The 24,711-nt window shown below is 33.7% G+C and overlaps 1 protein-coding gene across 1 annotated transcript in view; it reads left to right on the plus strand.

Moving 5' to 3' along the window:
* The window catches only part of LOC144971140 (phosphoribosylformylglycinamidine synthase-like), a 32,016-nt gene extending 13,277 nt beyond the window's left edge, over nt 1–18,739 (plus strand). Inside the window, exons 11-25 of the mRNA XM_078911585.1 lie at nt 34–257; nt 841–942; nt 2,648–2,779; nt 3,442–3,546; nt 4,667–4,792; nt 5,141–5,321; nt 5,793–5,876; nt 7,197–7,355; nt 8,253–8,372; nt 8,812–8,972; nt 9,515–9,725; nt 11,185–11,388; nt 12,470–12,613; nt 13,410–13,559; nt 14,566–18,739. Coding sequence (XP_078767711.1) covers nt 34–257; nt 841–942; nt 2,648–2,779; nt 3,442–3,546; nt 4,667–4,792; nt 5,141–5,321; nt 5,793–5,876; nt 7,197–7,355; nt 8,253–8,372; nt 8,812–8,972; nt 9,515–9,725; nt 11,185–11,388; nt 12,470–12,613; nt 13,410–13,559; nt 14,566–14,870 — 2,408 coding nt within the window. The 3' untranslated portion in view covers nt 14,871–18,739. The remainder of the gene's footprint in view (nt 1–33; nt 258–840; nt 943–2,647; nt 2,780–3,441; nt 3,547–4,666; nt 4,793–5,140; nt 5,322–5,792; nt 5,877–7,196; nt 7,356–8,252; nt 8,373–8,811; nt 8,973–9,514; nt 9,726–11,184; nt 11,389–12,469; nt 12,614–13,409; nt 13,560–14,565) is intronic.
* Nucleotides 18,740–24,711: the final 5,972 nt, after the last annotated feature.

The following is a 24,711-nucleotide window of genomic DNA, read 5'->3' on the forward strand; positions in this document are numbered from 1 at the left end:
GAAATGGTTGAAATATATTTATTTGTGTTTCAGGTAATGTACTGAAAGAATTGGTTGAACCAAAAGGAGCCATTATCCAAGCAGATGCCTTTGAGCTTGGAGACCCTACCATCAGTATCATGGAGTTGTGGGGAGCAGAATATCAAGAGAATTGTGCTTTGTTGGTCAAACCTGAAGATCTACCTTTGGTGAAGGCAATCGGACAGAGAGAGAGATGCCCTGTCAATAACGTAGGGACGGTCACAGATTCTGGAAAAGTAATTATTTCTTATTTGCTTACATATTTATATTGTATTACCAGTTCCCCAATTATCAATACATGACAATGATTATTCTATTTCTCTAGCAGCCCATTTGGATTCAAATTTCCATCCGGCTGTTATCTGATTTGTTTGTAGTAACAGTCTTACAATATCTGCTCATAGCCAGTCTGTATCACTCTTGAGTTGAATGTTAACTGTAATATTCCTTAATCTCAAAATCAGTTTAAATTGTGGGCTATGATCTTGTGCATTATAGTCCTTTTTTATTTAAGAGGTTATTCAAGCGCTGAAATTAATTTTCCTCAAGATCGTAAATGCTAAAGCTTGAAAGGTGCACAAAATTTTAATATGTTTGCTGTATATAAGCATGATTTTATATTGGATGGTTTGTTAGATTTAAAAGAAGTTAATTTGAAAATGAACCATGCTACATTTTAAAATGAAAATCCTCCAGTTTTCTAAACTGAAAAAATGAAGGGTGGAAAAGGAAACATTTTTTTGGTCTTTTATTTTCAGTTCTATTTGTGTCCAAAATGTACATCTTTGCTTTTTTTCTTCACAAAATATATAATCACAGATTGTTCTGGAAGATTTCAGGAGGAATAAGAAAGATGGAGACAACAGGCGGCATCCAGTTGATATAGAGTTGGAATATGTTCTTGGAAAAATGCCTAGAAAGGTATTCACACCATTATTTCTCACATGATTATCTTTCAATTATATTTCCAGCTGAAACACTTGATGATATAGTCTGGTTGTCTTGATAATTGTCAAAATGGAGAGAAAGATAAAGGGAGTAAATGTGACTCATAAATAAGGGAACAACACGAAACAAACAATGTTTTGACCATTGGCCTTTTTCAAGTAAACATATATATATTAGATTGTCATAATAGTATAGATGTGTGTGTGTGTGTGTGTGTGCGTGCAAGGAGCGAGAGCGTAACAATGAGATGAAGTAATGAGATCAAAACTAAATATATCTCAAGGATAAGTTAGGGGGACAGGGGGGTTATTGAAGAATACTAGACGGCAATAGTGTTATTATTTGGCCCCCTACCTGCCCTATTAAGATATTTAAAAAAATAATATAATATGAATAATATATAATATATATATATATATATATATATATATATATATATATATATATATATATCGATTGGGGGGGGGGGGGGGGGGGGGGGGGCGGGGTGAAGAAAGAAAGAGTGACGGAAAGAAAGTGGGAGAACGGGAGAGGAAGGATGCATTTCAAAGTTATATTTAAAATAAAGGAGAGAGATAAAAAAACTTTTTAAAATAAATAAATAAACAAAAGAACAAAACTATATTATTCTAAATTGAAACATGAATAGAAAAAACTTAGCTTGGAAATTCTCCTAGATTAAGTGGAAGTCTTGTTTATGAGTCACATTTACTCCCTGTATCTTTCTCTCCATTTTATGACTCATTTAGGCACCTCTAGTTTTTAATTGTAGTCAAGTACTTTATTCATTTTTTTTTCTTTTTGAAAAGGTAGCAAATGTTGAAAATAGTAAAATAACGTCAAATGCATTGAAATCCGAGCTGTTAATGAGAGAAAATCACATTGCATAGGGAAAGGAAAATGAAGAAAAAAGATCTGACTTCACCTTGAAAATATTGAGTTTCTGAAATTAATTATATTCATATTATAAACAACTTGGATAAAGTATCCCCCCCCCCCCTCCTTTCCTCTTTTTTTTTTCATGTTAAATAAATCGCATATTCATATCACCTCAAAACATCAATGGATTTTTGTGTGACAGTATTTATTTATTTTATTTTTTGCTTGTTATGAAGTCTCTTTATATGTGTTAACAGTTGGAATCAGAAGTCTTGACGTCACATCCTCCTTTCTTCCAGTTCAAAACTCCTTGGAAGTGTGTATCCAGTCCTCTAGATAATGCGTAAACAATCAATAGGTTACATATTGAATCACAAGGTACCCATAGCTATTTAAGTAGCAAGATGTATTGCATATTCTTGTGATTACTTGGTGTCAAAGAACGAGGATGGATGATCTTTATTGACGACCAGCATTTATTTAGGCTAAAAAATAAGATGCCATCACTCTGAAACCAGAAGATCAGTTGCACAATGTGTGTATCCAGTCAATCCAGTCCTCCTGAGGACTGGTTTCACACCTCAAAGGAGATTGGAACCAGTATCTTGGCATCACACTATTGTTCCCTATCATCAGTGGACAACCCAGTGTAAAATTCTGGAAAGCCCATGAAAATACTTTCTTCCTATATGCTTTTTAAAAAAAATAATTAAATCTGTGTCTCAAAATGTCAGTTTATTATTAGCTTTTTGCACAATTCAGAGAGATTAAAAAAAAAAAACTTTAATTGTCCCATCAGGATTTCCATATGAAAAGAATGAAGCCTGTCCTGATGCCCCTTGAGCTCCCATCTCCTTTGTCAGTGGCAGAGGCTCTGAGTCGTGTACTCCGTCTTCCCTCTGTTGCCAGCAAGAGGTATCTCACCAGCAAGGTAAAGGGATCTATTATACAAGGTTTATTTTTAAAAAAATGTTTTCTATTAATTTTCCTAGTCTTAATAGAGAGATGAGTCACCTGTTGAAATCTTAGACTAAAGGAATAAAGGATTCTCAGCTGTGGAAGTAGTTTCATCACCTGTTTTGTTTTAATGTGAAATTGTACAGTATATACCAGAAAAATTGTGGACTGGGCATTTGTGTCAATAATGAAGTGCCTTGAGAAGTGCCTGATGAGAACAGAGAATAAAAAGTCACGGGGTCAGTCCCAAACTCATGATCCAATTGACACGACACCCTCCGCCGCGCTGAAAGGAGGGTGTCATGTCAATTGGATCCTGAGTTTCTCATCATTAAAGCATATGCCTAGATAGTAGATTTAAGAATATGAATAACTTGAATAAAAATTACAAAGTCTGTATGGTACAGCATGTAGGTATTGACTTTTTTTGAAACTCAAAAATACTTGTTTTCCAAAAATTAATTTACTTCACTATTCTTTTCAGTCAAAGAGACTTTGCATGCCTTTTTTTTTCTTTATGACACTTAAGTTCTAAAACTTTTGAAATTTTTTTAGTCTTTATTAGTTTATTGAAAATTAAATGAACAACCATGAAAATCAGAATGCAAAATGAATTATTGCACATTTTCAATCCAGGTGGATCGCTCAGTAACAGGCTTGGTAGCTCAACAACAATGTGTGGGCCCACTCCATACACCCCTGGCTGATGTGGCTGTTGTAGCTTTGTCACATTTTGATACAGTAGGTTTTTGTTTTTTTGTTTTTTTAAACTGATGTTTTGCCAACTAGAGACATAATAAATATAAAAGAATGAGAGAAAATTGATGGGTAAAGACTTAAAAGGGGATGTAATTGACTTGGATGGTTTTTGTAATAGAATATATTTTTTTCTTCAAAGGAGTTATGGGGAATAGTTTTTGAAACTATTGACACAAGGCAATAAAGAGAGAGTGAAGACAGGTAGAGATATGTGGAGATGATTAATTGTGTTTATTGTAATCCTTTAACGTTCTCAGTTCATTTAGAAATTCAGTCAAATGTATGTTTGCGGATGCCTTTGACTGGCAGATAACTGTGTAGGTTGGACACTTGGCAGTCCATGGTTGTTTTTACACTTTTTATTTACCATGCACAAGGCAGAAATTGGCAAATGCAGAAAGTGGAGCCCATAACAGGGCCTTAGCTGGACACTGTCAAGAGATTTATTAGTCCCTTGTCCGCTTATCTAATTTAACAGCCCTGAACACTGTTTCTAGATTTAAACCCTTTGTCCATTGTTTGTTTCAAATCTCATGAATAGAAGAGCAATAAGCATGTATCGCACAGTTAAAAACACATTTGGATCATTCAATCGTTTCTTCTCCCTTGTGGTGTTTCATGATTGTGTAAAAACACCGTGACCATTAGTCACATCAACAGCTTTTAACAACAAAATGGGCTGATTAATTTATTCTCAAGTCAACAGATTTTGTTTAATTATTATATTGGGCAGTTTGACTTGATGTCTCAAGTAAATTCCAATGTAAGAAATATATCCTTTGCCCTTGATATGACACAAACTTAATCAAAATGTTATACTTACTACAAATAAATTCAGTTTTAAACATCTATTCTACCCTGACATAATATCGATTTAGGGTGATAAATTACATATGCCATTTACAATCCATTTAGGTTGACTTTTACATATGCCAAAGCAATAATTATCCTCTCCATTATAACGTGTAGACATTGTGGTTTGGTTGAAGATTGGGTAAAATTATTAATTTGCTTCACACAGAATATTGATAACTTTCTACCAAAGATATCACTTGGGTTTAATTGTCTTTCTCGTAATGATGCATCTTTATTGACCTTTCAGGTTGGCTCTGCCACATCTATTGGAGAACAGCCAGTTAAGGGATTATTGGATCCAGCTGCAGGAGCCAGATTATCTGTTGCAGAAGCTCTCACCAATCTTATGTTTGCAAAAGTTTCTGATTTAAAAGTATGTGTCCTTCTGTTTCTTATCAAGTTCTAGTTTTGATAATGAGCTGTATTGGTGAATAGAAAAATGTTTCTTTCTTTCCTTTTTTTTCTTCTCTACTTCTTCTTTTTTTTTTTTTTTTTTTTTTTTTTGATATTTTATTATTGATTGAGAACATTTTAATGGCTCTTAATGATTTGATAACTTATCCTCATACTGTCTTTACAGTTTTTGAACTTGACATTGAGTTACCTAAGTTGACATCTGAAGCTCTGTAATGTGGGATAAACAATTTCTTGGACTGTCTATACAATTTATTTTGCACGTTTTATTTTTATTTTTTTTTTTTATATTTTCCTTTATAAACAGGATGTGAAGTGCAGTGGTAATTGGATGTGGCCAGCCAAGATGGAAGGAGAAGGTGTTGCTTTGCTAGATGCTTGTGAGGCCATGTGTGGTTTGATGAAGGGATTGGGGGTGGCTCTGGATGGGGGTAAGGACTCCCTGAGTATGGCAGCAAGACTCGACTCTCAAGTCATCAAATCACCTGGTTAGTATAGATTTATTTTTTTCAAGCTGTGAATTTGCACTCTGTGTTCTTCTTTGTCATATTAAAAAGACGTTTTTTTTTTGTTGTTGAAAGAACAGGCATATGGTGTTGACAAGAGTTGCAAATAATTTATCAATTTTATTTTTAAAATTTAAAGAATGTGATTTTATGGTATTTTCTCATTTTTTCAAAAACAATTTCCATTTGAAATAGGTAACCCCCTTTGTAATGATTTGAGTTTATACAGCCTACTCTAGAAGCTTACTTAAATCAGTCAGAAAATTAACACATTTTCATTTTCTTAACTCGTTCCAATTTGCTTTTTAGTATTAGCTTATGATTTCATATACAATCAGTTATTCCATGGCATTGTATTACGTTTATCATATAACAAAACGAAGGGACTTTAAATTTAAAAAGTGGATAAATGTTGCTATTGAAATGGTTTTTTTTTTGGTTTTTTTCTTCCAGGTACTCTAGTCATATCTGCTTATGTCGGATGCCCTGATATTAGATTGACTGTGACACCAGACTTGAAATGTCCCAACAATCAAGGTTTGTGATCATTCAGTATATTTCCTATTTATGCTACATTTGTAAACATCATGTATTCCTCCCACCAAATCCAAGCATCAGTAACACACTTTATAGTCACCTGGAACAACTACAAAAGACGTCTAACTTCTACGTCATGGTACAAGACCGAAGGGCTAGAGCTCAGGTGGTCGCTGGTTCGGATAAGTAAGTAACCATCATGTTACATATGTTAACCATAGTAACCATATTTTAGGACATTTTTGAAGATGGCAACACAATAAAATGCAATTGTCAATTTATTCTTTAATGGTAAAACAGTTTCCCATAAGAAAAAGTTTGTACAGTTGCAACACAAGTTCGGACCAAAAAAATCCAATTTGACACAAAGGATTAAATATCACAACAGACATACGGATAGATCAATACCAAATGATACAAATGTTAATACAAACACGGAAGCAGGATAGCAAACTCTTAATATTCCTCCTTCTTCTAATTCCTCTCTTTAAATCTGATCATTAACTTAACTCATTCGCTCATATGCTCAGTCTATGTTTCAATCTGCTTACTAGTGTTAAACTGATGAACGCGTGTTGAGGCTTTTGAAAACTAACCACAGATTTTTACGATTAGGACTACACCACAGTGATTTTATGAGACACAGCAACGGCAAAATTCACTTCTGTTGCATCAGTTATTTTTATAAAGAGAAAGAAGCCCATACTTGTTTCAATGCTGTATAGCTCCCTTACCCTCCTTGTACCTCTTCATAAAACTGTGGATAAAGCTAGGTGAAAGAGATTGTAAACAAAATATTTTTAATAATTTTGGGTTAGCTGTACTATAGACAAAACATATGGTAAGGGTTACTTTGGTCAAAACACCTTTAGGAATTTTTTACGAAAAATATGAATTTTTTTGAAAATTACATACTTTTGTCAAGCTCCTGTTTTCCATGTATTAATGTGAGATTAAGAGTAATTATACAGTGTCTTATAGGATTGCTGTTGTAAGTTAGGCTATGTTAAGTGATTGATCCAAAAGGTTGCTTCCATTGAAATTCTATTTTAGATCTCAAATAAATAATTACACTTTATTAATGTACACTATATATATATGTTCATTTATGTTGGAAGCTGTTTTATAGTTTCCAATCAGATCATATTTGTTTGAAAGGGTAATTAATTTATTTCAAATTCGTTAAAACTTATGAGTTTTTTAGCACAAAATTACATTTTGAAATAATATTCGATTGGTTTTTGTTTTTGTTTTTTATTGTTTTGTTTGTTTTAGTATGTTTGAAATTTTTGTTAAAAGTCATATTTATCGAATATACAGGCACTTTGCTACATTTGCCTATTGGTGGAGTTGGTGGTGAGTGTCGCACAGGTGGTAGTGCTCTGGCTCAGTGTTTTAGGCAACTGGGGGATCAAGTTCCTGATGTGGAGGCTGATCATTTGGCCAAGACCTTCAATGCTGTTCAAAAACTTATTCAAGGTGGGATTCAAGTTTTATGCCAATTGTTTTTGTCATATTTTGAAACATTTGTTCCTCTTGAGATGCTTTGTTTAATATCAGTATTCTGGAACTGAGAGAGTATAGAGTCAGATGAAGCTAAGGATCCGTTAAATTGTTTCCGGGGCACAAGCTTTGTAGACTACACCTTTTAATTTTAACTTTTAAATGGTCTTTTAACTCTGTAATATGTCTATCTGTGCTGTTAGGTTTTGGATACTATGGTCTGATTTGCTGCTCCTGGAAATTTTGTCAAAAAGATCTATTTGAATTTTTTTTTAAAAATATATTTGTCATAAAGATTAATTATTCATTGCACCTACCACAACTTGATATTTATCATATCATGACTTTGTAAGTTGTGTACAGGAGCTTTCATATATGGTTTTGTTTATTCTCAACTCTTAACTTGTTTGTTGGCAATGTGGTCTTGTAGTATTTGAGCTTTTAAAAAAAAAAAAAATTGAGCTTTTATATAGAGCAATATCCACTAAATGTGCTCAAAGCGCTTTACAAGGGGTCCTTGGCCAACAGCAACATTTATCATGTAGGACGGGACATGACACCTGTTAGGTGGCGATGTTACAATTTTTTTTCAGACAGAGACAGCGCTGTTAATGGCCAGTTACTCATTTTACACCTGAGTACGGTGAGAGAATGCGAGTAAAGAGCCTTCTCCAAGGACTCAACAATGCACCGAGCGAGGCTTGAACCCAGGACCCTCTGATCCGAAAGTGGGTGTCATACCACTAGACCATAGCTGCACAAACACATGTTAAGGATACTTGCGCAGTTATTTAGTTAGAACCAAAATTATTTAGCTCTTTCACAACAGTAGGCAAGTCATGTAATTTTCTCTTACCCGTCTTCTCTCCATAGACAAAAAGATTTACGCAGGACATGATGTAAGTGATGGTGGTCTTATAACTTGTATTCTGGAGATGGCTTTTGCTGGAAACTGTGGCTTGAACCTCAATATTCTCAGTCAAAACAGTCAAGGTAATTTTTGATCATGTCATAATCATTTTTTTTTTTTTTTAAGTTTTTGCCCAGCTATAGAAGACATGGCTTGCTAGGTATAATATATCATCATTTAGACAAATCAGTTTTGTTTCTAGTAGAATTGGAAGACCTTTATAGTATATAATAATAGCAATTAAATGCAAAATAATGTAACAAAAGCCAAGAGATGCTGAAGGCGGTTTGTTACAGGATTGGTGGCAATTATTTTGAAATTCTGATCATGGAAAATTTTCCTTAAGTAAGGCTTTTTACTAAATTACCTTACTGGCCACAGGTATAAATAATGTTGACATAGAGATAAGTCAAAATTGACATTGACAAAAGTTTTGAAAAGCCTGTCACATTACAAAAACTTTTTAGTGGTTTATGGTGTTATGCATAAGATTGATTTAAAAATTTAAAACCTTTATCATAGCATCTTGTCTAGAAAAACTGTTTGCGGAAGAAGTTGGTGTTGTCATCGAGGTAGCACAGTCTGATTTGGAGGATGTTGTGTCATTCTTGAGTGCTGAGAATGTTCCCTTTATGAACATTGGCCATTCTGTTTCTGCTTCTGTCAACAATACTGAGTCACAGGTTTGAACATAGCTTCTTCTTCTTCTTCTTCTTCTTCTTCTTCTTCTTCTTCTTCTTCTTCTTCTTCTTCTTCTTCTTCTTCTTCTTCTTCTTCTGCTTTTTCTTCTTCTTCTTCTTCTTCTTCTTCTTCTTCTTCTTCTTCTTCTTCTTCTTCTTCTTCTTCTTCTTCTTCTTCTTCTTCTTCTTCTTCTTCTTCTTCTTCTTCTTTTTCTTCTTCTTCTTTTTCTTCTTCTCCTTCCCCTCCTCCTCCTCCTACTCTCCACCTCCTCCTACTCTCCTCCTCCTCTTCCTAATTATAGGGAGGATTAGATTTCTTCAATTTTAAGAAATAAATTGAATTACAGAATATATAGATGGTAAAGTACTGATCTAAGTATATGGCTGCTCTAATTAATGGTTTGGCTGTATTATGGTCATTATGATCAGAGTATAATTAGTAAGTTACATAGTGTTTCCAAGTGAATGTAGTTGATTTGAAACTGTCAGAAAACACAATGGCATTTGATTCTAGCAAAGTATCTTGGTTTGATTTAATTTTCCAGGTAACTGTGTCAGTGAATGGAAATGTCGTTCTACTGTCGGCTATGCATGAGCTCAGAGACATGTGGGAGGAGACCAGTTTTATCCTGGAGAAGTACCAGACCAATCATCAATGCGCTATGGAGGAGCAGGCAGGAATGAGGAATAGGAAGCAGCCTGCTTACAGGTTGACGTTTGACCCTGATGTAGAAGTAAAGATTGAAAAAGAAATTGGTAATGACTTCTAGTGATTGATTATTTTATTTTATGTCTTTGATATAGTAGGGTTTTTTTTCTCAACATTTTCCATTCTTACATTAAAAGAAAATACTGAACATTTCGGATGCAGCTACCTCAGAGCCAATAGAACCTCGAATCAAATAAAAACTTGAAACCTTTTCTTTTTTTTTAATTTGACAACACCAACACACCTCAGCTTCAATGAAGTGATTGAAACAGCGAAGAGTGGAGATAAGGCCAGCATTAAATGATCTTGCATCGTTTTCCAAACCCAATGAGCTTTATTATACACCAGCATTGTCTGGTAGACCGGTAATGCACAAAAACAAGGGGTAGGGGTGGGGCATTGCCTGTTTATGAGTATATGTTATGCAGTGGTGTGACTCAGTGCCTGCGACAGCAACACTCACAGTCACATTAGAATAATTGGATGATTTTGTCCCTATTTGTGTGGCTGTGTATTGCGTCAGGGAGGAATAATCTATTCAAGAAAAAAATGGCATACACTACACTCATAGTGATATAAGCTGGTGTTCAATTTAAAGTAAAAATCTAAAGGTCCAAAAAGATACTCAAGAATAATAAAGTGTACTTCAGTTACAAGGAAGGTACGGAACTGAAGGTCAATCTTCATTATAAATGAGGTGTCATTTTTAACATTAATATACAGGATTTTGATACACTCAAATAATGCCAAAATAGCCAGAAATTGCCCATAAGGGATAAACATGCGTATTTGATTCAAAGATATTTTTTTTCATGACTAATTACCATCCAAACTTCAATTTTTGATCATCATGTTTCCTGGTACTTTCTGGGTGGGGATCCTGACCTCCCATAGTGGGCAGGGAGGTACACACTGTCTTCTATCCCGTTATATCTGTTTTCCAACATGCTTTCTGTCTTTGTCTTGGAATGAGATTACTTGGTTTTGTCCTGGCACTGGCGGGATCCTAGCTGGGAGGGAAACAGTCCAAATGCATAGTTATTGTTTTGGGAGATGATATTTTTTTCCTTGTAAATCATCTCTCTGTTATGTATTATTTTTATTTTGAATGTATAATGTAAGCATTTGAGTGTGTTCCTCTTTGTTGGATTTTGTGCTTGTGTCTGGATGAGACTTGTAGGTGATTTCAAACTAATTACATTGGTGGTATGCTCTTGGAATCTACATCTGATCCCTATTTGTTCTCAGTTCCCCTTTGTCTTACTTTTTCTTGGGTGCTTTAATTGTAATTCTAGAACTTTTTACTATACCATTTTCTTCCTTTTTACTGGCGCTGATATAACCTAAATGTGTTGCAAGCGCCGTAAAACCCTTAAAAACAAACTTAAAAACAAAAACATTTCCTGGTACTTTTAGCACCCTCTTTGATTTTATTAATATCTGCACTTCAAGCCGAAGTGGAATTAGGGCAATCAATAATTATTTTTTATACTCTTGGATCTAAAGCATCTCCTCCAAAGGTCGCCATCATTCGTGAGGAAGGCAGCAATGGTGACAGAGAAATGGCAGCAGCATTTTCATTGGCTGGTTTTGAGACCTGGGATGTCAACATGCAGGATCTGATAGGCCAAAAAGTGTCGTTGGCACAATTTAGAGGAATTGCTTTTGTAGGGGGATTTAGCTATGCTGATGTTTGTGGTTCTGCTAAAGGTATTTTATTTATTTCTCTCCCTTCTTTCCTTTCTTTTTTTTTTTTTTGGTCTGATAAAATTGTTATGTGAATTTTTTCATTCTTTTTTGGTTTCATTCAAACACAATCAAAATTTTTTTTTTCACAGCATTTTATAGCTAGTGGGTACAGTTTCTTGCCATTGAAAAAATGTAGGACTCTCCTTTTTCTTTATACCAGCTTAAATTGTTTAAACTCATCCTTCATGTATTGAACCACGTCCCTGATCATTATTTGTATTAATCCTTAGGTTTCAATTCATGACCATTTGGAATTATTCAGACTGTAAGAACTTGAAGCTGGTCAGTTATGTAAAATGCTCACCAGTTCTGTCCGCCAAAATATTCCCAACTAGTACACAAATATATTTGTAATATTTAATGTTTTAAGTGTATTTGAATGACTTTTGAGAGAGCATATTGTCTATCTGGCAGTTTCCAAACAATAACAAAGAACTGGGTGATGTCATTTTCATTCATTCTATTCATAATGGTACCTGCATAATATAAGTGTCTGGATCTGACCATCGATGAGTTTGACTTGCTGTTACAAACGCATCGTTTTCAAGAGAGAATTCTTTAATATGTATCATATTTCACCCTATGTTGATTATATGTTGATTATAGTCTAAAGGTCTTAAACGATTATTTTCACAATGGTTCATTTAATGCATTTTTTAATTGTCGTAATAGGGTCCATTGACTCATGTTGGACTGGGGTGGTCAATCTAGATGTGTCTTGGTCCCATTAAATCTTATTTCCCTTTCCAAGTTGTTCTCTATCCTTGTGATGAGATGAGATTATTGGTTTTTTAACCCTGGCTGGGATCTTTAGCCACTATGGAAACAGTCAAATATAAAGTTCCATGTTTGAGCTATGATATGTTCTTCATTGTTAATCATATGTCTTATGCACTGTTATGTACTTTAGTTTTAAATAATTTTGTAGACATTTGAATGCATCCCTCTTATATTATAATGAAATGATAAGTAAAAATGTAAATGTTATTTTTGTGCCACATTGCCAATGTTAGATAAAGATTTTGAACTTTAAAATCCTCAGGATGGGCTGCCACAGCAAAATTCAACCCCACTGTAGCAGCTGAGTTGTCTGCCTTCAGAGATAGACAAGACACGTTCAGTATTGGAATCTGCAATGGATGTCAACTCATGGGATTGTTGGGATGGGTGGCCCCTGATGAAGGAGGTAAATTACATGTTGATAATAAGTTGTTTACTTTGATTTTGTAACAGTGTCTTATAGTCATTATGTCTTCTACATGATAAATGCAGCTGGTGGCTTGCGACCCCTTGTAAATCACCGTGAGAAGAAATGGTGTTGATATTGTGCCATGTAAATACCTTTATTATTATTATAATTTTTTATTTTTTTTACAAATTATAAGTTTATTGGAGTATGTTTATGAGGTCATATGGCCCCAAGTCAGTAAAAAATTAGAAAAGAATAGATTTAAATACATATGAGAGATACATTTTGATATTTTTACTCCTTTCAATCAATTTAGCTTTATTGCTTCATTTTTAATTTTGTGAGAGGGTGCAGTGAAGTGGAAGCTATCATACATTATTGCTTAATTACTCCCAATGGTGAGTTTTATTAGTCAATAATGAAAAGTAATATGGCATGGTTTAGTATTTTTCATATGTCCATTATTCAGATACTTTTGTATCTTATATTCTTCTTTGGGCAACTTTTTTTTTCTGAGACGCAGTGGTATGACATTTGACCGGTAGTTCTTGTATAATTAGTGAAAAGTTTAGTTTTTGGCAAAGGCTCTTTACTCAATACACCATACTCAGGATGCGTGGCCAATAACAGTAAATGTTGAAAATAACTTTTTCAGGTATGTTGTGTTGTCCAACATGATACATGTCCAGTGTGGCTGTAAGATTTGGGCCCCATTATAAAGTAGTTTGATGATTTTTTTATGGACATTGAGCTGTATAAAAGCTCACACTATTTTTTAAATTACTTTTAACAGAGAAGCGAAGTCAAGGGGTGTTGCTAGATCACAATGCTTCGGGTCGATTTGAATCCAGGTTCAGCACTGTGAAGGTTGAAGCCAGTCCTTCTATCATGATGAAGGGAATGGAGGGCACCACATGGGGGATGTGGGTCTCTCATGGAGAGGGTGAGTATGGACTGTTACATTTTCATTGATTTGGTCACTTCTCTATTTTAGTGCTTAGAGTGCAATGGAATATCCATCCAAGCCTTCAATTGTGCATAAGGAATGTTTTTGAAAATTCAACAAATGACAGTACAAACAACAAATAGAAGATTATTTAGTCACAAGTCTCGCACGTCCCAAGTCCATCAAGTGCATTGAGTAGAGCATTGCTTGTGCTTTCTCCTTCTCCTCCTCCCAACTCATGTGGTATTTACTGCTGCTTGTCTTTTCATCTGAAGCCATTGATGCTGAAAATGAAGGTCTCTACTGACTGAGGATCTAAGAAACAATGTTACATAGCACAGTAATATACAAGTAACCATTTTAGATTTATATGTAACAGTACATCTATATTTTCATTTTCAGCAAAGATCCAGGTTTGATTTTTGTCTCAGGTTAGATACAGATGTACATTTCTTCCATCATCTAATTCTGTTCCCCCTTAGTTTTAAGTTTGTTGTCTTGCTTTTCCTCGCACTTTAATGACCCATGTGTGTTGCAAGTACCGTTAAACCTCGACAAACAAAACAAAGCTTTGATATTCTTCATAATTATATCTTTCAAATGTATCCTTTATTATGGTGAATGAAAGGAAAAAAATATTATAGATTGCATTATTTTTCAAAGCATATTGTAATGTCTTTAGTGATTCAGACCTCCAGACTTATTCATTACACTAGTGAAAATGTTTTATATAGCACCTCCGTATGCACCACTCAGATAAAGTTCTAGACCCATTACAATTACATAGTGGCACGACACCCTATTACGTCCCTATTACGTTAACTCTGCATGATTGACACCTCTATTACGTTAACTCTGCATGATTGACACCTCATGTATTAAACGATTATACTGATGAGACTTTCACCCTTATCTTTCTCCAGTCTTATTCCGTCCAAAAATCTTTTGTATTTTTTTTCGTACTTTTGTATTTTTTTCTTACGAACGTTTATTTTCCTCCTAGGCTGTATGGTCTTCAAGCGTCCAGAAATCCAGCAACAAGTGGAAGAGAGCAAGCTGGTCCCAATCCGCTATGTGGATGATACCGGATGTCCCACAGAGACATATCCATTAAATCCTAATGGATCACCTGTTGGAATAGCTGGCCTGTGTTCTCCTGATGGTCGACACCTTGCCATTATGCCCCATCCTGAGAGATGTGTATGGTCCTGGCAATGTCCATGGAAACCTAATGAGTATCGCAATAATCTGAGTTATTCCCCTTGGATTAAAATGTTCCAGAATGCCTATGTTTGGTGTGTGCAGTAAATGTTAATAATGAAAGAACACTTTTTTCAATTCCTTTCTCTTCTTTAAGATTCATATTTCCTGTCCTTTTTTTGTTGTTGTTGTGTTTCTTTTGTTTGTTTGTTTGTTTATAAGACTATTCCATATATTTTTATAAATGAAGTTAATAAACTATAGTCTAATTCTGTTGTATATGAAGATGATGCACTGGTGCAAAATCTGTTGTATGTTTTTGGGGGGTTAAGGTAAGGAGGAGGGGGGGGGGGGGGGCTGAATAATTATTTTACAAATGTTATCAGATATCCAACTTCCACCTACATTATTTATCCATTACGTACAAACTATAAAGTACGTAGTGATTACCAAATCCTTGGTCTGTAATCTAATGGATTTGTAAAAGATAGTTACAGTGACAAATTAGAGAGCAGGCACTGGTGTAAGATAAAGGCTGCTGGGTGGGGTCCTTTGACCTCCCATGGTGAGCAGGAGGTTACTTGCTTTGTCTACTATCCCCTTATACCTGTTATCCAAGTTGCTTTCTGTCTTTGTCTTGGAATGATATTGCTTGGTTTTGTCCTGTCCCTTGCCGGAGTACTCGGCTGATGGTACACAACCAAATGTTCAGTATTCATTTTGAGATATGACATTTTTTTTCCATTGTAAATCATCTCTCTGTTATGTATTGTTAGTTATATATTCTGTTTTGGATATATTATGTAAACATTTGAGTGTCCTCTTAGTGGGATCCTGTGCTTATGTCTGGTTCAGACTTTTAGGTGATCTCAAACTAAGTACATTGATGGTGTGCTTTTGGAATCTACATCTGTTCCCTGTTTGAACCAATTCCCCTTTGTTTTACTTTTCTTTCCTTGGTGCTTTAATTGTATATCTAGATTTTATTTTACTATTCCATTTTATTCCTTTTTTTCTGACGCTTTTATGTCCTAATTGTGTTGTACGCGGCAGTAAAACCCTTAAAAACTAAATCAAACAGTCGAGGCAGGCTTGTTTTTTGAGATGGTGTTTTTTTCTTGTATTTTTCTTCCTACTTTGTCTGACACTCTTTCATAAACACTTTTTCAAAAGATAGTTACAGTGAGTTTCAAGTAAAGTCTTAGAAATGCCCAGATTAGCAATGCCTTGTTTTCTTGTAACCTTTTGATAGGCAAAGCAGTAAGAGAAAGGTAGCTATATGGTTGATGTGAACTGCTGCTGATATTCACCGTCTGGTCAATTTTGTCTGTAATTTGTAGAACCTTCCCGCAATTTAAGTTTTAGCATTGACAAATAGTTGATAATGAATATTCAGGGATATGATAAGAGATTGTTGTTGAATTTCCACTTTGGTTAAAGTTTTAATGTCTGCCTTCATGTCCAGTAAATTTGTTTGTAAAGGGATCTCTATCTTTTGTCTCAAAACAATGTTACTATTATAAATACCTGTTGCTTAAAATTTAATTTTAAATCAACTTGTAGGATTGAGTTAAAATAAATACCCTCATTAAGGATGGTGGGGTTTGTTTTTTTTTAAACTTAAAGAAACAAAACCATCCCAATACTTATTGTTTTGACTGTAAACTCAATTTTCTTCGTGACATAAAACCAGATTGCCATTTGACTTTGGTGCTTTAAAAAAGAAGTTTTATCTTTCATGTTAAAATAGTTTGTAAATGATATATCGGTTAACATGATTTGTATATTAGCACTGGTGAAGATCCCTTAAGGCTGGGTGGGGTTCCTGACCTCCCATAGTGGGCAGGGAGGTACTTACTGCGTCTTCAATCCCCCTATATCTGATTTCCAACTTGCTTTCTTCTTTGTCTTGGAATAATATTACTTGGTTTTGTCCTGGCCGGATGCCCTTGCTGAGAGGGAAACAGTCAAAGGTTTTGAGAGATATTTTTTTCCTTGTAAATCATCTCTCTGTTATGCACTGTATTATGTTTTGTTCTACATGTTATATATGATTTGTAAACATTTGAGTGCATTCCTCTTAGTAGGGACCTGTGCTTGTGTCTGGATGAGAATTTTAAGTGATCTGAAACTAACTACGTTGATAGTGTGCTCTTGGAATCTTCATCTGTTTCCTTTTTGAACCAATTCCCCTTTTTTCTTACCTTTTCTTGGGTGCTTTAATCGTAATTCTAGAACTTTTTACTGTCCCATTTTCTTCCTTTTTATTGGCGCTGATATGACCTTAATGTGTTGCAAACGCCGTAAAACTCTTAAAATAACAAACGATCCCCTAAGGGAGGGATTGGGGGGGAATCTTTTAGCCCCTGACTGTCTCTTCCTTTTTTCCATTATCTGTAGTCCATTTTGCATGGCGTTTTCTGTCCTGGAATTAGATCACTGGTTTTGACTTGTTTTTTTTTCTTGAGTCCTTTGCAGAGTGTGACAAAACAACTGTAGATCTAGATTCATTATCTCCCTTTTTCCTGGTGCTAATTCTTATCTCAAAATTTTGCAAGCGTTGTAAAACCTATGAAATAAAATCCAGAATCCTACTTTTTTATATTAGAAATGAGTCTTATTGGTATAATTTTGATAAATTGGGTTGCTTTTGCTTGTATCCATATTAGTGATAGATGTTGGATATTTATTAGATGGTAGTGGGATAAGAATAGAAATTTAGGCTGGGTGGGGATCCTGACCTCCCATAGCGGGCAGGGAGGTACATACTGTGTCTTCTATCGCCTTATATCTGTTATCCAACAAGCTTTCTGTCTTTGTCTTGGAATGGGATTACTTGTTTTTTTCCTGGCCCTCGTCGGAGTCTTGGCTGGGAGGGAAACAGTCAAATGCATAGTTATTGTTTTGGGAGATGATATTTTTTTCCTTGTAAATCATCTCTCTGTTATGTATTATTATATTTGTTATTTTTAATGTTTAGTGTAAGCATTTGAGTGTATTCCTCTTTGCTGGATTTTGTGCTTGTGTCCGGATGAGACTTATAGGTGATCTCAAACTAAGCACAATGATAGTGTGATCTTGGAATCTACATCTGATCCCTCTTTGTTTCCAGTTCCCCTGTGTCTTACTTTTTCTTGGGTTCTTTAACTGTAATTCTAGAACTTTTTACTATCCCATTTTCTTCCTTTTTACTGGCGCTGATATAACCTAAATGTGTTGCAAGCGCCGTAAAACCCTTAAAAACAAAAACAAAACAGAAATTTAGGCATTTAGTCTCAGGACTGTTCCAATGATGTTTCCGTATTTTTCTCTCAAAGATACAATCTGAGAGGAAATATTGTTGATATAGATGTTTGCAACCTTTTAAAATCCTGTTTTGAACTGCTCCGAATCTTTCAACGTTACTGATGTTATATTGTTGATGCAAGGATTTTCAAACTTGTGTTGGTGGCCTGACAGAAGGTGCTCCACGGTGAAAATATTCGCTGACTATAATGCTGTATGAATTTTCAAATCATCTCAATTAGGGACAAAGTTAAATGAACGCACAGTAGTTTGAGAAAAGATGTTTTTTTACAACTATTGCTCACATCTCAAAAACAGTCTGCTCAAGATCCAACACTTTGTTTCAGACCATCACACACTTTTTAAACTCCTGTTTTAATTGACTGCAGCATGTATACCTTCACATTGAATAACAAGTGCTGGCTGAGATCATTCCTTTTTTATGAATGCACTTATTCTAAATTTTTGATTGATTTTTTTCCCCGTGGGACCACAGCTTATTCTACCTATGGAATGGAAATACATATATTCTATACTTAAATCTTGTTTTGTTGCATTTAAAAATAAAGTATCATTACAAAAACATTTAAATCAGAGATTATCAGACGCCATTTGACAAAACGATTATTTTTTATACATGATCTCATTTTGTTGTTACATGTTTTTTTGACAATAAATGTACAAAAACATGATTTGATGATATTCTTTCTTGTTATCAGTTACCTAGGCATTAGCTGGGAGGGAAACAGTCAAATGTATAGTTAAGAGTTTTGGGAGATGATATTTTTTGTCTTGTAAATCATCTCTCTTTTATGCACTGTATTATGTTCTGTTTACATAATATCATGACATATAATATATTCTATTATATATGCTCCCATAGTGGGCAGGGAGGTGCATACTGTGTCTTCTATCCCCGTATATCTGTTTTCCAACATGCTTTCTGTCTTTGTCTTGGAATGAGATTACTTAGTTTTGTCCTAGCCCTAGCTGGGAGGGAAACAGTCAAATGCATATTTATTGTTTTGGGAGATGATATTTCTTTCCTTGTAAATTATCATCTCTCTGTTATGTATTATTATATTTGTTATTTTGAATGTATAATGTAAGCATTTGAGTGTGTTCCTCTTTGTTGGATTTTGTGCTTGCGTCCGGATGAGACTTATAGGTGATCTCAAACTAAGTACATTGGTGGTATGCTCTTGGAATCTACATCTGATCCCTATTTCTTCCCAGTTCCCCAATGTCTTACTTTTTCTTGGGTGCTTTAATTGTAATTCTAGAACTTTTTACTATCTCATTATCTTCCTTTTTACTGGCGCTGATATAACCTAAATGTGTTGCAAGCGCCACATAAAACTATTAAAAACAAACAAACAACATTATCCCAGTTTCTATTTTGTGAAAAGGACAGTAGCAATTGCTTATTAGCCTTTGGATGGGATGCTAGTCAATCGCAAGGTACTTTCTGTTAGATCTAACAGCCCCAGCTATCTAATCACTTCTGAGTGGACAGGGGGATCACTCGGCTCAGTCCCTTTGCCTGTGAAGTGAGTGCTCTACCAATTGAGCTAGGTTAAAGATTACATAGACTAAAAATCAACACGCAAGTCAACAAGGAGTTAAGCTGACTGATGTACATTTATTATTGATGAAGAGAAAAGAATGAAATCAAAAGACATCCACACAATGCCAACTGAATGTGCATAAAATCTGAGCTGACAGAATCATACTTTTCAAAGCAGTATTATATATAATATATATTATTTGCAACTGAATGAAAGAAGAATGGATTGAAGATCTTATGATGACTACAATGCAGTGTTATAAAGGAGTGGTACGGTGTAAATAGCTCTACTCAATTATTTTGGTCATCGTTAGGCATTTGAGTAGTATAAACACAGAAGTGAAAATTTTTTCTTCTTTTTGATGAGTTTCATATATTTACATTTAGGCCACAAAATCTATTTTTTCCGTGGATTCCGTAAATTTTTGAATGGAGTGTGATAGTCACCTCCAGCAGATGCCATGCAACAAAGTCAATCAATCCCATAGTTTGTAAGTATTTCTCCTAATTTGAATGGATTTGTACTGTGACACAATGCCTTTGTTTCAATTGACTATGTTAAGATTGTGCTCAGAATCTAGAGGACTGACTGTATCGGCTTATTGGCATGTACCGAAGATAGCTATGGCTTGGGATAATTTCATTGTGCAGAGAAATGTAGGGTTGATCAATTTACGTTATATCACTAATATTATTGCCAATATGAGTCCAAAATTGAGCTACTGTTGGTGCACAAAATGAAGACACTTAGCCAAAAGCAGGCATGGGCAGCAAATACAAACCATAAAGGTAGATTTTGCCCACAACGCGTGAAATACTTCATTGGCAATAAAAGAGTATTTTTCTTGTCTGCCCTTGGTTACCCAACAACCTGGGAGTAATGGTTTTTGTAAACTGCGACTTATCATGACATGATAAATAAGGATAATAAAGCACTTGAGCATGCCGTTACTTGTCAATTTTCAACACTGAAACCAAATGTAAATATGAGATTATATTCTTACGTCTAATAGAAATTTATTGTCTCCACCTAAAGCAATTGTACACATAGTAGTCTTTGAAAACACTGTGATTCCATATTGTCTGTGTATGCTTTGGTTTTGAATAAAAGATAATAGAATGCAACATTCTATCCAATAAGCGAATGACACAAGAGTAAAAATATAATAATCTCTTAAGCTTTATCCAAAGATGTGAAAACTGCTTGTAATCAAGTACATATAAATTTTATGCATTTTATAAAAAAATAATTAAAAGAAATTTATCAGATTCATGGCACGTAATAGTTGACCATGAGCATATGATGGGTATACACGTAGCTGTCAAGTAACACTGAAGTTTGGATTTATTTGGTGAAGAAAAGAAAATAAAATATTTGACACTAGTATACAAATTATGAGAAATATAAAGCTTCTTCATTCAAACTAAACGATTCAGCCAAATTAAATAATATTACTTTTGATGCTCAATGATCATCATGCTCAAAAATTAAACAGGATTGTGTTGTCACAAACCAAATAAAGAATTTTAGATTTGAATAATTAAAATTTCTTCATGCTGAAATTTAATAAAGGGTTTATGTTCCCGATTGTATTGTGTCAAACTGAACCAACTTCATCAAATGTGAGTTTGCAGCATTACCCGATCCGATCTTTTATATCCATTTGTAATAAGGGAATCCCAACAATGCTTTTTTCCTTTTCCTCCCTAATGTAATGTAAATTACGTTTTCAAAGTCAAAGTCTGGTATTAAATAAACATTACAATCGGCTTCAATAGAAGAATTTTTTAAAACCTGCCTCTAGGGTCATTTTAGTTGATTAAAACTAAAATCTAAAAAAGGCAAATGACATTTTTTTACTTATAAGACAATACCATAGCTCATAATATAGATTTGGTTTGCTAATCACCAAATAGACGCTTTTTCCTTGCACCAAAAGCATTACCTTGGTCCCGTCAAAGTTTATCCAAACTTAGATGTTACAAAATGTTCATGATACAGGTATTCATGTTGTTGATAAGGGCAGCGCAAAATAGACAACAGAAGAATAATAATCTCACGGGTGAGGTGATGGAATCATAACAATGACTAAACTACGACATTATAATGCGGATAATAGTATGAACATTTATGCTGCAATGTTGTTATTGTAGAAAAAAAGGCGATAAGTTCGTCATTATAAGGAATCCATTCAAGATACAGATAGTTGACAATGAAAAATAGATCACATTCACTAAGTCTTTAAATCACATATCTGTTCGGCGCCTACTGTTTTATAAGCTCGCTGACACAGACTTGTTTGCCAATATAGAAAAGGAACAGCAAGAATTAATTTTCGGATGTCACCTAAGCAAAATTGAACGTTTTTGCTAAACATTTCTGTTACAGCTGTTAGAAATCATTAGCAGAGCTGAAGAAATAAATTATTATTTCTGATACTTATATGTAGCACATAATTGACTTCATACGAACTTATTAAATTTAAATTATAATGATTAAATATCAAAAGTTGATTTTCAGAAGGTTATTTCAATGTGATGATTGATTACCACTAGGTTTGAGACAAATTATGATCTTATCCTTAAATCAATGATTAGTTGGGATAATTCTTCCATATGAACATATAATTCATTTTTTATAATGATGGTATATATATATATATATATATATATATATATATATATATATATATATATATATATATATATATATATATATATATATATATATATATAAAATGAAATTAAAATAAAATTCCACCATCCCTTCAAACAACTAACTTTGAACATTGACAAAAGGTTCAGAGTTAGAGGAAACAAATTGGAGCAAAAATTGGGGTCATTGAATGTCCTAGCTCTGTACACATTTACATAGCTACAGTAAACTACTGTTTCAAGAAAAAAATGTTTATTTTATGACTGGATAAAGTAAATTTTATCAAAGTGATTAAACGTATAATTTATCTCCGGATCACAATGGTATTTCACATTTTGCTCCATTTTGCTACCTAGTGACAATGATGCATTTCTTATCATACTGTATGTAATAAAATATGGTAGTAGAGAAATTGAAGCATTTATACTATGTACAGCAGGTTGACAATTATTGGGCAAAGTGGATTATATAATAATAATAATAATAATAATAATAATAATAATACTTTATCAATTCAATAGCACACTAATATCTATTGCGACAAAGACAATCAATGAGCTTGGTCTCTTTTTCCATCAGTCAATCTCTTACATCAAAATAAAATGAACATCCAACTTATTTCAAGTCTATCACTCGAAGGCAAAAATACGACGACTATTTCAAATTTTGGGGAGAAAGATTTTGAGTCCTTTGGCACCTATTTCTTTCTTTTTTTTTCTCTCTTTTTGTTGGGGTTATTTTATTTTTTTTTGGTCTTTTTTGTTTGTTTGTTTGTTTGGGTTTTTTTTTTTTTTTTAAATTTTTGGATGTTTTTTTTTTGGTTTTTTTTTTTGTTCTTTTAGCATGAAATTTAGCCCTTATTGCTCACTTTGTGGCACTGTATAGTAGCTGAAGCCTGGGTTACCTCCCTCTTTTTATGAGATAGACCATAAAGACAATTCCTAAGAGGGATAAATAAAAGGATTTTTTTTGTTTTGTTTTTTTATTTAAAATTTTTTTAAAAATTACAAAGCGTATATTATAACGTTTACGTTATTATTTTTTTTTAAACAGTGAAAAGATGACTTTTTGATAAAAAAAATTGACAGAGATATTGGTTATTTTTTCATATTATTTTATGGCTTCAAGCAAGTCTATAGTAACTTATTTAAGAGTTGTAAAACAATCTGTTTTAAAAACTCAAAGATCGATTCTAAAGATGAAATGAAGTCACCCATACTTAGTGTCTATTCAAAAAGCAATTTATTGAGGTGAAATTTTATCATTGCCTGTGTCGATTAGTCAAATACACTCATAACATAATAAAAAGAGTCTATTTTATGCTTGTATTTAATTTAAACCGAATGATCTTTCAGTGAATAAGAATAGTTTATCAAGAATTTCAGTTTGAAAACAGGTAGCCCCATAATTGAAGTTTTGCCTTTGGATGACAGACAAATAAGAAAAGCATTGCGATATAACAATTTTTCATATCGATATGAAAAATGAATTAATAATCCTACATATTATATAAAATTTTACAGGGAAATATGAAATACATTGTCTGCTATGTGACCTATTGTTTGTATATGAATGACTGTTGAAAATTTTGCATTGCAAAAAATACCAACAAAGTAGATGTTTATGATTGCATTTAGAAAGGTAACAGTATGTGAATTAATAATTACCAACTATTACAACAGGTCTGCACAAATGGCAACGTTGTGTTAATGTCATATACGAAAAAATGAAAATGGTATATAAATTATGTATAAAATGAAACAATACGTTTGTTTTAAAAATATGTTCATCACACATAAGGCATTCACAATGAAAAAAATGTTGTGTTGTTTGTTTTTTTTGTTCATTCACTCTTCGACTCAAAACTACATTCAAAGCATCAATTAAAACATTATGTGTGTATATAGCTGTGTGAGGATACAACAAATCAAAAACATTGCATGGCGGCGAAGTGATAAATATATCAAATTCATCATTTTACATCTTGACTGCGAAACAAAAGAAATACAGTAAGATATAAATCTATACCAGGCTTTTAGAAATTCACTACCTTTGCCTTGCCATTTTATTTTCACTGCTAGAAGACTCAAAGAGAGCAATAGTAAAACAGTTTAAATACTCTATACAGAAGAATAGTCTCTTAAACTTGTACTTGTAGGTAGAATAGAAACCATAACGTATTTCAACAAGATGTAATCTGACAGAAAAATCACAGTTATGAGCGAGGTCTAAACTAACATAAAAACATAAACAATAATGTAGGATTTCATATTTGAAAACGTGTTGATGTTGAATGAGGAAATGCAGATACAATGCACTTTTGTTCATTACATGTGCTATGAGTTGAAATAAAGGCAACTTTTAACACAACACATTTTAAGAAACGAAAGATGTATTAATTGGCTTTTAAGAAAGAAAAAAAATCGATCTTGTTTTAACAT

The sequence above is a fragment of the Berghia stephanieae genome, chromosome 4 (genome assembly GCF_034508935.2).
Source record: "Berghia stephanieae isolate SIO BIC M18660-M18661 chromosome 4, UCSD_Bste_1.3, whole genome shotgun sequence".
NCBI classification, from domain to species: domain Eukaryota; kingdom Metazoa; phylum Mollusca; class Gastropoda; order Nudibranchia; family Aeolidiidae; genus Berghia; species Berghia stephanieae.